Raw genomic sequence first — 14,055 nt, 5'->3', positions numbered from 1 at the left:
ACAAATTTTTGTGTCACTCACATCATCCAAAGTGTGGCCGCTAAAGGCAAAGATAAGCAAAGGCAATACGTAGACTCACTCATTCACATTATTACTATGTCATGTTCACACTCGACTCTTCTAATTGGGCTCTAGTAGCAGTTAATGAGCTAAGTCAGCCTAAAAATATAATATGATTTAGAGCCCGTTTGGATTGACTTAAAAAAAGTAACTTTTAAAAAGTAACTTTTCAAAGTGCTGGAACTTATTTTTAAAATAAGTAGTTATGTGTTTGGATAAAAGTGTTGCAGTTGAAAAAAAAGTTGTTGATGTGTTTGGCAAATAAGTGCTGGTAAACACTTTTTTTTATCAAAATGTCTGAAATACCCTTTAAGTTGTTAACATGATGAAAAGTTGATTAATTTAAGGTTTTTATACTTTAAAAAAAATTAAAACAAAATTAATTTATATTTTACATCCATAAGTAATAATATTTTCCTATCATTCACATATTTCTTTACCACCACAAATTATTTATAAGAGGAATAACAATAATAATAATAATAATAATAATAATAATATAATAATAATAATAATAATAAAATATCACATATTTCTTTACCACCACAAATTATTTATAAGAGGAATAATAATAATAATAATATAATAAAATAATAATAATAATAATAATGATAATAATAAAATAATAATAATAATAATATAATAATAAAATAATAATGATAATAATAAAATAATAATAATAAAATAATAATAATAATGATAATAATATAATAATAATAATAATAATAAAATAAAAAAATAAAATAATAATAATAATTAAATAAAATAAAATAATAATAATAATAATAATAAAATAATAATAATTCAATATGGGCAATTTGAAAATTGTATAAAAAGAATTAAGGGCAAAAAGGTAATATACTTGGTCAACATAAAAAGATTTTTAAGTTAAAAAAAGAAGAAGCTCCCCTCCCCTAGCTTTTAGCTTTTGGCTTAAAATAAGTCATTTTTGACTTAAAATAAGTCACTTTGATAATTGACAGACACTCTAATAAGTCAAAAACTGGCTTTTAAGCCAGTTTGACCAGCTTAAAAGCCCATCCAAACATGCTCTTAATAACATCTCATTTTCGATTCACCAAGTCAAGACTTTATACCAATTTGATACTCCAAATTTACATCTTTTAACCAAAATCGAAGATACTTTTAGTCAAAATTGTAAGCCAGAAAAAAATAGTATAAATTGTAGTGAAGATATTTTGAGAAAAAAAATTGTCCAAGAAGATGGATAAGTTAAGAAGAAAATTGTATGATAGTAATAGTACAAGAGTAATCACGAATAAACTCACACCCAAACAAAAAACTAACACAGAAAAACTGGTTGGACAGCGAAAATCTAGAACTTGGGACCCCACTTATCCTTTTCATTTTTTTCCATATGTGACGTTCGATATCCATATTGAAGTCTTACCAATTAGAATTCACACATTGTAGGACTCGATCATCACCTTTGAGGACAATACTCCTACCAAGATATTTTTCATTTTCAGAACTCAAACTCAAGACATTTAATTACTAACGATAAAATCTTAACCATTCTAGCAGAGTCATATTAGTGACCCCACTTATCCTCGAGTCTGATGTGGATTCCTTATCCAATTTTTCTCACACATGTGGCAGCAACAACAATTCAATCTCTGATTTCTCTGTGGATAACACTTGATTTATACTACTAATGACTACACCATATCTCATCATCTCACATCCAAGAAAAACAAATCACAACATATAACACTTTCACCATGGCCTCCTCCTCTATAGCTTGTGTGCAATTCTCAGCCAAGAAATCCCCTGTAATTCCATCAAATTTTCTTGGTACAAATGTTTCATCTTGTTCTACCACAACTCAGAAAAACAAAAAACAGAGATCCTTGAAAGTTGTGGCCGCCATTGGAGATGTTTCATCCGACGGAACCGTTTACTTAATTGCTGGCGCTGCTGCTGTTGCATTGCTTGGAACTGCTTTCCCTATACTCTTTTCCCGCAAAGACCTGTACTATTTTCCCCCTTTTTGCTTCAATTTGTCCTTTTAGTACTGTTTATTAACCATCTGCAATTCATAAGGGCCGAGACATCTGATTAAGGATGGAATGATCCATAGGAAAAGGGACCGCTCAATAAATGAAATTGCCTAAAAATAAATTGAATTGTTCGAAAGTTATCCAACTTTGTTTATTTCGAGAAATCTATGGATCAATTACGATTTATTGATTCAGAAATTATGTCTAAAATTTCAGAATCCGTCACGTGTCTTCCAATTGATGCTTTGAATGTGTTTGTATTATAGGTGTCCAGAATGTGATGGAGCAGGATTTGTGAGGAAAGGAGGAGCAGCTTTGAAAGCAAATGCAGCTAGAAAAGATCAAGTTCAGATTGTTTGTGCAAATTGCAATGGTCTTGGCAAGCTCAACCAAGTAGACAAGTAAACACCAACACATCACATAATAATAATAATTATATGTACTAGTATTTCCTTTGTACCTCTAGACCTTTTTTTATTTTTTTAATTTGGGCAAGTACCTATGGAACTTGTAACTCCTTCATACATTTGAACTTACTCAAACTTCATCAAATTCTCTTGCTTAAAAACTCCAATTAATTTCTATCAAACAATGCTGGTATCGAAGATGTGACCTCATATTGCAAAGTGGAGTTTACAACCATCATCCCGGAAAGCAAACTTTACCAATAAGCGTTATTTAATCAATATTTATACGTTAGCACATTAATTTTATAATTCTATATTTTGTAGATGTTGAATGACATGCCTTTTAAGTAATGTGCATTAGCTTTACATGGTTATATACAAAGTACCCCCACCCCACACACACCACACTATATATAATACCCTTTCACAAATAATTATGTATAAATAACTAAAGAAAAAAATTAGAAAAAAAAAAGAAAAGACAACATGTAAGGAAAGCAGAAGAAAACTATAAGAAATGTACAATTCATCATTCCCTATTTCTTTGGCATGGAAAAGTGATTCTCTATACTAGAATATACTATTTTATATGTTATAATTTATAATTAATTAATATTGATGTATACATGTAATAATTTTTTAAAATACTATCTACTTGCGTTTTCTTCCCCTAAATAATTGCACCATATAAAAAAAGGAAAACAATTTATTCAATATCGTATGATCAGGATAATGGTATTTATTAAACATTATAGGAGGCTAGTGATATATCTAACCAAATGAAAAAAATAAATTGAATAACAATTTTTTTAAAATTTTGATGTATATAAATAAGAAAAGATATTTATTAAATATCAAATGAAAAGTATTAGAAAATAATATTTTTTTTATTTGGTATAATGGGTAATGTTACATTAATTAGGAAAAATAATTATTAAATATGATATGAAGGTAATGGCATATTTAACAACTAGGATCCATCCATAATTTATGATATACAGACCATTCTTTTTCGATTATTGATAGGATTATCAAATGTTTTTGATGGATAAAAAAATATGATAATTCAATCTTAATCCACGTTATTCATTATTAATTGAATTGTTCGAAGTTACATTTCTTTATTGTGTCATAAATAGAATCGATGATACTAGATTGGATTATTATACCATTGATATATATCCTTTTTGTGTCATAGCGTATATATTAATGGTATAATAATCAATCTAGTATCATCAAGACTAATTTTTAAAAGATATTTAATTTTGTGTCCAAACTATTTAGTCAAAAGCTTATTCAAAACTAGTTATTACTTTCGGTGCACTATGTACTTTATCAATACTTAATATGTAATATTTTTATAAGGTATACTATTGTTGAGTTTACAACAAGAATTTGATACTAATAATGTTATTAGGGTCATTTCAAGTTAATAAGTTAGCCATATATGTGTAATACATCATCTTAGATCTTGTTGTGTAAATTTTTTTATCTAATAATATGAATATTTGAGTAGTTTAATCCAAAATTTAAAATATTTTTAGCATTTAAAAAAAAAAATCTTTCTTTCCTACAAATTTCAATATAAAATAAAATAAATTGATAAATCAATGTTACAAATTTTTTAGATGAATTAAGGTCGATGGTTATAAAAGTGGGTAAAGTAATTACTCTTTCATTGAAGGCTCTTTTTTCTCATGACAACATTTACGGTTTATGAATAAGAATTGTTTGAACGTTAGTATGTACGTTTTCTTTTTAATAGCGATTTTCACATTGGTAATCAAAGGAAAAATAAAATTAAAAAAATAACATTTTTTACTCGAAATATTGTATTATTTAGCTCATTTTTACATAATCAAGTTGATTGAAGCAAATATTGAATTGATTGGATCATAATATGACCCTCGACTAATCATGTTTTACGATAACAACAAATGAGTTTAAATCCAAGCCTGTCAGAATCAAACATGGCAATGTGACATGAGCTTAAATTCAAGTGTGTTGGAAATTGTACATAATGGCAAACTTTTAATGTAAAATAAATACAGTAGCTATCGTTTCATTTATTTCCTTTAAGGAGCAAAGTTTCGGTCAGTTTGCTATTTAATGGCTCCACCGAATTGTATAAGTAAAAAAAAAAAATTGACGTTAATCTCTTCCTTTTATACAATATCTTCTTCTCGTTTATATCTCTTTTTTCCTTCAATTTCTCCCAAATTTTCTCCCCAAAATTAGTTTGAAATTTCAAATCTCCACCAGCATCGCGGTTTCAAAATCCCTTCAAAAATTTCAGGTACCGCCAAAACTTATCTCAATCGATTACTTTTAATTTTTGTCTATTTTTTTTCAATTTTTTCAAGCTATTTTTCACATCAGTTCATAATCCATACAAAGTTTTCCTTCAAACAATGGATGCCCAATCTCCATCTAAAAGATTCACAAGAGGTATACCCTTGCATGTCGAAAATAGTGTTGAACGCCCATCTTTTTCTTTGGGTTTAACTCAGGATTTTGGGAAAGTTTCAGGTTCAATGTTCAAATCCAACACAATGCAAGAGATCAAATCCAAATTGAAAAATAACCCAATCAGATTGGAGGGAATGAGTGCGAAATCGAAACAATCCAACATCAAAATTGTGGAGGGAGGTAAGAAAGATCAGTTTGCTGCTGGGTCAAGTAAAAAAAGGAAAGAAAAAACAACTAATTATACAGAAGAGAATGCAAAAAGAAAGGAAGTTGTTGTTTCTGGCTTATTGGAGCATGATGAGGTATTTGTATAATCATTATTTTTGTATATGTTACGATTATATATTTTTCTTATATTTTCTGTGTTGATTCATGTCTTATAACTGTTTGTTTATACAGTTTTATATAGTCACTATGTTAATATCCAAAGTTAAGTGTATAAAATAGAACTATTTAACTATACATACAAGGTAAACAACTATGCATTTGAAATTTGTTGTATAATGTATAATATATATACATTATAAACATTTATACAGTTTTGTGCATTGTTTTATGTATAAGTTTTTTTCATTGTATAAGGATCCTATTTGTATAATCTTCCTTTAGACATATACAATTTCACAAACTTATACACATACATAAATGGTTTGTATTTCACTATATATACAATGTAAACAATTATGCATTTGAATTTATTTGTATAAGTATAATATCAATAGTTATTGTGTTCGTAGCGGTACAACAATTTATCTATATATACAATATAAACATTTATACAGTTGAAATTAGTTTGTATAATGTATTTTTTCTTTATAAAACTTGTATATGTTATTTTCATTTAAAAGCTATTTCATACATTTTGATATCTGTACTTGTGTCTTAATTATGTATACGTGTGTATTTTTAGTAAAATTATATATGCATTTTTTCAGGCTGTTAAGTTTTTAGGAAAAAGAGAACCAACACGCATACCTCACATGCAGTGTTACACAAATATTGAAGTAATGAAAGTGTTAGCTACAAAGCTTACTATTTCACAGTATAAAGAATTTTGTGGAACAACATGTTTTGCCCAATTATCTAGCATTCGTAGGTGTCATGTTCAAGCACAACTGATTAGGTGCATGTTTTTGAGAGAAATTGAGGGTAGCTCAAAAGATGCAATCCTGATACATGTGAATGGCACCACTTTGCGATTCACCATTCGTGACTTTGCTATAATAACTGGGTTAAAATGTTCAGACAATGAGAAGGATTTTGTCTTTAATACCGAAGAACCAAACAGAATTATTCTTCAGTATTTTGGAGTCGAAAAAGCCATCACCAAGAGTCAGTTGGTTGAAAAGTTTGATAATAAGGTTTGGGGGGATAATGATGATGATGCGGTGAAGTTTGCTATATTGTTTTATATACATTCATTCATCCTTTCGGAAGAACCAACCAGTACTGTTATTGATAGGAAAGACTTTGATTTGGTTGAATCGGGCAGATACATTGACTACCCATGGGGTAAAAAGGCTTTTGACCTGCTGATTCTGCATTTGCACACTAAGATCAAACACGATGGGAAGTATTTCAGGTTGTATGGTTTCCCACTTGCTTTGCAAGTGTGGTTTTATGAATGTTGTTCGAATTTTGATGAGGAAATTGCTGTTAAGGTATCTCATCACATCCCTAGGATACTTAACTGGAAGACAAAAAAAGATTTCCCTCGTCTAAGCTATTTTGCTAAGGGCATGTTCAGAGACGACAACAATCCGGTACGCACTGTACAATTTTATGTATAATATATTATCTGTATAAATATAGTATACATATATAACTGTATAAATATACAAATGTATAAATATATGTATCAGTTTGTGCTATAGAAAACTATATGTATAAATTTGCTCCATGTATTATTATTTATACAAGTTTTTGACAATGTATAAATATACCTATAAGTATGTGAACTTTATAAACATAAGCTCATTTGTATATATAAGCTTATAAACTGTATAATTATACATATAAGTTTGTCTAATGTATATATATATAAACTGTATATATGTTTTCACAGTTGATTAAGTAAACATTTTGTATAATGAATATGTCAATATGAACATGTCTATATTTTGCAGCTTGTTTTTAAGAATATAACTTCAACTCCAATGGAACTCAAGATTCTTGAATTACCTCCTGAGTATGTTCAATCAGATTCATCTCCAACAGAAACAACAGCTACAAATGCTTCGGACAATGATTTTCAGGATCCTCCATGTCCAATAAATAACAAGGGAAAAGAAAATTTTGATACTTGTTTGTCGCCTCCACAGAAGAAATCAAGGCAGACAGTCATTCCTATTCAGAAGAAGACAACCCCTAGGGTCATTTCAAAGCAGCCTTGTTTAATAAAGTCTCCCCGACGTGCCAATGTTGCAAAAAGACCTAAGTCACCACTTCCAAAGAGGCAGGCCAAAAAACATGCTAATGTTCCATCCTATACATGCATTAAGCAAAATGTTGAGATTAAATCAAGTGTTCCTTTTGAAATACCATCTACCAGCAAGTCACATGATTTCAGTATATCGCGTGATGAGTTTGATCAATTCAAACTCTCGGTATTTATTTTTTAATTGTTTTTATTTATTAAAATTATTTTTAATTTGTATATTTAGCGTTAAAGTTACCTATATATGTCCAATTTCAGATGGAGAAATAGTTTACTGATTTAAGGAACTTCATTGAAAACAACTTCAAAGTTGTGTTGGATTCTATCAAATCAAAGAATGAGGAAGATAAGGTTTGTTAATATAGATCAATACATATATATTATACATAATTATGATAAATATACATTTAATATTTTTCTTTCAGGGTGATGGTGTAGAAGTTACAGATAAAGTGCCAGTCGGTGTCAATCCGAAGAACCTTCTCAACATTTACCATCTGAATTGAACTGTCAATCTGTTTTTAATGATCTAAATGATCAAGAGGTATTATACCTATTTTATCTTGTTCATTATTTAAACTTTTATGGCCTTTTGTATATAATGTATATTTTCTTAAAAAATCTGCAGAAGGTTGTTCGAGTATCAGTCCCATCATTTACTCCAGAAGTTAGTATTCACCAGTCAAAATTACACTCTCCAGCTGGGCAATCAGCATTTAGCCCTTTAGTTCAACAATTCAGTAATTCCGAGCCACAGGTAATTTATTTCTTTTGTGTTATAAACAACGTTATCAATTGTTATATACAAATAAACTAACATACATATAGAGTTAAAATGTTTCCAAACAAATAACATACATATACATATACATGTACATGTATGTGTAAAGATATTATTATTATACATATATAACTAAGTAACTGTCCAAATGTATAATTATCTATTGTATAATTTAATAGCAATATTCAATTTGTAACAAACTGTATAATAATGTTGAAATAATTATTACTAATATACAAAGTTATATTTGTTGCAGGGTCACAACAATTCTGGAGTTCCAATCAATTTTAAGGTTCAGAACACTTCCAATATTTTTGAGGTTCAAAACAATTCTGAGGTTTGAATTCTTCAATAGCTTTTTTTGTAATTTTATAATATATAAATATATGTTTATACTTTTATACATAGAAGGAGAATTGTGAAGATGTTCCAATTGAAGTGGTCAAAGAGGGATCTCAATTCATGGATGATCAAACAGACTTCAACAATTCATCTTTTGTATGTTCTTGTCATATTACTTTATAATTGTATATAATCGGATCAATTGTATGTTCTTGTCATATATTTTGTTTATTGTTATATAACAGCAGGATTTGTTGAATGTTATACACGATCAAACTGAAAAGATGGAAAAAGAAGAATTTTCAGATACAAACAAAGCAGGATCATCCAATGTCAATGAGTTAGTTGTTGAAGAAGTTTTAATGCCTCCAGCACCTCTTCAAATGGTACATGATGACCAGCCAAACATTAATCCAGAAAGAAGCATGGTGTTACATCCTTTGTTAGCTGTGGACGCGCATACACCATTACCAATTCATAGGGAAAGGCGTCCAGGCCCATTCAACACATCGCCTTATGTGACATCATTCGGTTCAGAGTCTGGTACAACAAAATTAACTGTTTACATAGTAATATATATATATCAATAAATGTTAAGTCTTATACAGATTATTTATGTCTTTATACATTTCAGGTAGTTCATCAAGGTTCCATTTCTCCTTTGATTTGAAACATCCATTTGTTGCAATGTCTGATTTGGAGCGTACAACTCTGTATATTCATTTCTGGAAATGGTTAAATGAAGGGCTGCTTGTTAGACACAACACAAAGTAAATCATTTAGTAATTGTTAAATATAGAGATTTAATTTTATATGTGTATATTTGTATAAATTTGTCTTTTTATTGTTATTTTGTTAGGAATGGCAAAAAAGAGCGATACAAAAAGAACAAGTCTGTCTTACAAATGTGGTTTCATTTTGGAATTGTCACAGTCCAAAACAAGAACTGGTTCTATAGGCTTGCATACAAAAATCAATTGCTTGATGACTCGGTAAGCTTTACATTATTTATTTCATTATACAGTTGACATGTTCTGTATAAATGAACTTTTTATATAATGTTATTTGTGTTATATACATTTACTGTTTCTCTATAGATTTTTTGTGCTGATTCATACATAACAACCTTTACTGTTTTGATAAATCTGAGTTTGTTGTTTGTGGGTCATTGTACTGTATAATCATTATTTTTACATTGTCTTATTGTTGTGTTGATTCATGTCTTATACTGGTTGCTTATAAAATTGTGGTTGTATAAATGTATAATTTATATCTTCTTATTTTTACAGCACGTAGATGTCATTTTGTATTATATACGCAAAAGAGCCAAGTACTCCGACACCAATGCATTCAGTTTTATCACTGTCGATTGCAATTTCAGTAATCTGATTACCAATGTCTGGGATGCTTATTATAATTTTGAAAGTAATATTAACAAGGAAAGTACAGAGGAGTCGATTATTGAGTATATTAACGGATACAGAATGCATGTTGCTAGACCTTGGCATACAGTTGATAACATCCTCATTCCTGTTAACATCAAGGAGATCTTTCATTGGATTTTGATCGTTGTGTCTATTAATGATAGATCTATACAGATCTATGATTCTCTTAGGGGTGGTGCCCTACACGATTCGTCAGTTGAGAATGAGATCAAGAAATATGCACAACTTGTTCCCATGTATTTATCTAAGTCTGATTTTTATGGGAAGAAAGGCATTGACATATCTTCACACCCAAAGTACAAGTCCCACTCTGAATGTGACTCTTTTGAAATGATTTATGTCAATGATATACCACAACAAGATGCAGGAAGCCTGTAAGTTTTATTATGGTTATTTTTATTCAAATAGTTATTGTTAATTTTATACTGACCATAAAATTGGATGTGTTTTATTTTCAGCGATTGTGGACTATATGTTGCTGCTTATGCAGACCATATCAGTAATGGAAATGTGGTTCCAAATTCCTTCGATTCAGAGTTCACATGTATTCAATATGCTTCTTTATTTTGGAACTATGGGGTGCAAAAGATCCAAGCCGATGCCACTAATGACAGTGAGGCACCAGAAAGGCCAACCAGGATTCATAGGGATTGTGATAGTAGTGAAAAGATCACAATTAATTAGAACAGTACTAAATTTCTGGTTTTTTTTTTTGAATATGCAAATGACATGCATAACAACCTTTACTGTTTTGAACTTTCAGTTTTTTGATTGTAATATACTCATTTGATCGATTAAGTCTTTTACTTACTTGTTTTTGTTAATTTCATTATATATGCAGTTTAACACTTTAATAATTATACAAACTAAATTATATAATGTATATTTATACATTAACTGTATAAATCTATGTGTATCTTTTATGTTGTGTATATGTATACACTTATTGTTGTGTCAAGTAAAAAAAAAGGGAAAGATAAAACTTACATTTATACATATCACAATGATAAACTGAAGTTGTGGTTTGTGGGTCATTGGACTGTATAATCATGTTTTATATTGAGTGTATAAATATACATTTGTTAGGATTATACAATTTGTTCATAAAGTTTAATTATACAAATCAACTTATACAATGTTTGTTTATACACTAACAGTATAAACCTAAGAGTACATTTAAGTTGAATATATACATCTACATTGTTAGGCTTATAGGATGTTCATAAAGTATAAGTATACAAACCACTTAACTAACAACATCTATTTACAGATTAACTGTATAAATGTCGAAAGTTTATACAATCTTTAATTCCCTTAATTCATTATGAATATACATTTTCTGTTTCAAAAAGGGAAAATCAATATAACTAATACAAATAGAATACAATGTTCAATATCCAGCTTATACAAATATAATAAAACGTTCAATTTAACTTATACATATAGAATTTATGTATATGATGTACAATATATACGCCAACGATAATTCATATTATATACAAGAGCATGAATACAAAATGAAGATAAAAAAGATCACAATTAATAGGACATAACAATTTTATTCCATCATCAACATTCCAGTTCAGAATAACATTCAAGTATCTATAAAATCGAATTTTACACTCAAATATAATCGAAAGAGCTTATTAAACTTCTTGAGGTCTGTTTCTGCATGAACGCCTATTGTGACCTGCAACTCCACATGTGCTACACGTATGCTTCCCTTTGAGACCAAGCAATTCACGTTTTGTTTTTGAACGGGGTTTATTTTTTGGCCTTCCTGGAGGTCTTTTGAATTTTGGAGGCCGGACTTCATCATACATTATGTATTCAGGTATCACCCATTCTGCTACATCAGGCAATGGATAAATTGGTATCTCATAAATCTTCAAAACCGTCTTTGGTTTATACAAATCTGAGCAATATCCATCAGCCACTAGACTTTTCCGCTTTAGTACAGTCCAAGCATGTTCACATGGTATTTCTTCGTATTGAAACCTTCCACAACTGCATGTTTTATTCTTCAAACATACCACAAAACTCCTACCATCATCAGTCACATTGTATATATATTCAGTTGACGGCACAACCTGTTTCATACAAATAGATTTATTTATATGTATAAGTCTATGCAATTGTATATATATTCTATCTGTGTGCATAACTGATTAATTAACACTACATATACATAAAACATACCCTCATTCGTGTGCTCATTGCTTCATTTTCGATCAGTATCTTCTGAAATTTTCCAATCAACGGAGTAAATGTGCAGGCTGCCTCGTGTTTGTTGTCATGATTCCATCTCCCAAACATCAGTCTAACCTCTTCTAGAAAATTAAAAATTGGTAATTCACGTGCAGACACTAATGCAGCATTTATACTCTCTGCAATGTTAGACGTCATAGCCCATCCCCGATGAGTTTCTGCATGACACCTTGACCACTTATCATATCCAGCTAGCTCCAAATACTCTTTGACACCTACATCAACCTTTTCTACAGTATCCATCAACCTATCAAACTCAACTTTACTGCAAGTCTTTGCCATATTATAAAACACAGGACTTAGCTCCTTTGATACCTTCCTAAATTTCTTCTCTACATTACACCACAAGTGCCACATACAAGCATAATGTGGCACGTTTTTATACACTTTTGTGACTGCCTTTATGATGCTCTCATTTCTATCGGAGACTACACACATATTACTCCTTTCCCCATAAGCCTCTCTTAGTTGTACAAAAAACCAAGACCAAGATGCGTCATTTTCTTAATCAATGATACCATAGGCCAGTGGGAAAATATGTCCTACATGTTTATTTACATACAAATTAACATAAAATCAAAAATATACATTCAAAAACACAATGAAACATACCTGCTCCATCCATTGTGCTTGCAGCCACAAATGTTCCATTATACGGTCCTCTTAGGTGACTTCCATCAACAACTATGACAGGCCTGCAATGATCAAAGCCTTGTATACAATTATTCAATGCAACAAAAAGATACAAGAATTCATTTTTGTCTATTTTCTTTAGACGTATATGCGAGCCTGGATATGTAATATCCATCATATACAAGTATGCTGGAAGTTTGCTATAAAATGCAACTGTGGTGCCCCTCAATGAAATCAGAGCCTTTTCTTTAGCCCTCCAAGCCAATGAGTAATTTACATCAACTCCCAAATATATCTTTACATCACTCCGAATATCAGAAGGTGTATATTTTCTCTTGTGATCAACAAACTTAGGCTTAACGATCCCACCAATCAACTTGCTTGTTGCATGTTTTTGTGAATACACTTTATCCTTCAAAGGACAAGTATGATCTGTATTAAATGCTCAGATCCTAAACATTCCAGACTTGCTGATATTTAATGTTTTCATCAACCACTCACATTCATCAGAAATACATTCCAGCGTATAACTACATCAGCAAATACAACACAACATATCAATATACAAATAACTAAAACACCATATACACTAATGTATTTGTTGTATAAATTAGTTACCTGATTGCATTTGACCTCACAGTTCTATATTGAAATCTATTTTCAATTGCATAATTTTTCATCACAGATTTCAAAGTGGCTTTGTTCTTATACACTTGGTCAATCTCCACGTACTTATTACAAGGATCTGAAATGACTCCATCGCAGCTCCCTGACCCCAAGACACAAAGCGGCTCTACCAATTCACCAATTGACAGATGCATAGTCTCAAAATCAACAATACCATCATTACAAATTGATGTAACCATATCATTCTCCTGATTTGAACTTTCACACAGTTCAGTGATATTGCTATTATTATCCATTTTGCTTATACAAATTGGATACTTGTTGAAGTCATCTGCAGACTTTTTAAGCATGATATACACTCTAACATCCATGTCATTGTGTATCAACAATGGCATTTTGCTTTCTTTAACCCTATACTCAAGTTTCAGCTTAATCAAATTTGTATCAACACCGAGTTGCATTGCAATAACATTATACAACTCCTTATACGATGAACTTTCTTTAAAAATCACCCCCTCAATTGTATAGTCAACGTAACAATTGTCATTGTCCCATCTACCGGAAT

General features: G+C 30.1%; 2 protein-coding genes and 1 pseudogene across 2 annotated transcripts; 1 reads left to right on the top strand and 2 right to left on the bottom strand.

The window, feature by feature from the left end:
- Positions 1-1,733: 1,733 nt before the first annotated feature.
- Positions 1,734-2,563, top strand: LOC125865816 (uncharacterized). Its single transcript, XM_049546070.1, has 2 exons — positions 1,734-2,053; positions 2,348-2,563. The coding sequence occupies exons 1-2, from the start codon at positions 1,803-1,805 to the stop codon at positions 2,484-2,486; spliced, it is 390 nt and encodes a 129-aa protein (XP_049402027.1). The 5' UTR covers positions 1,734-1,802; the 3' UTR covers positions 2,487-2,563.
- A 9,045-nt stretch (positions 2,564-11,608) lies between these two features.
- Positions 11,609-12,368, bottom strand: LOC125865815 (uncharacterized). Its single transcript, XM_049546068.1, has 2 exons — positions 12,162-12,368; positions 11,609-12,052 (listed from the first exon to the last, which is right to left on the bottom strand). The coding sequence occupies exons 1-2, from the start codon at positions 12,366-12,368 to the stop codon at positions 11,609-11,611; spliced, it is 651 nt and encodes a 216-aa protein (XP_049402025.1).
- Positions 12,369-12,445: 77 nt separating this feature from the next.
- Positions 12,446-13,353, bottom strand: LOC125864149 (uncharacterized; annotated as a pseudogene).
- Positions 13,354-14,055: the final 702 nt, after the last annotated feature.

This window comes from Solanum stenotomum, chromosome 5, assembly GCF_019186545.1.
Source record: "Solanum stenotomum isolate F172 chromosome 5, ASM1918654v1, whole genome shotgun sequence".
NCBI lineage: Eukaryota > Viridiplantae > Streptophyta > Magnoliopsida > Solanales > Solanaceae > Solanum > Solanum stenotomum.
The sequence above is the reverse complement of the archived record's forward strand: the minus strand, read 5'-3'. Positions and strand labels throughout refer to the sequence as shown.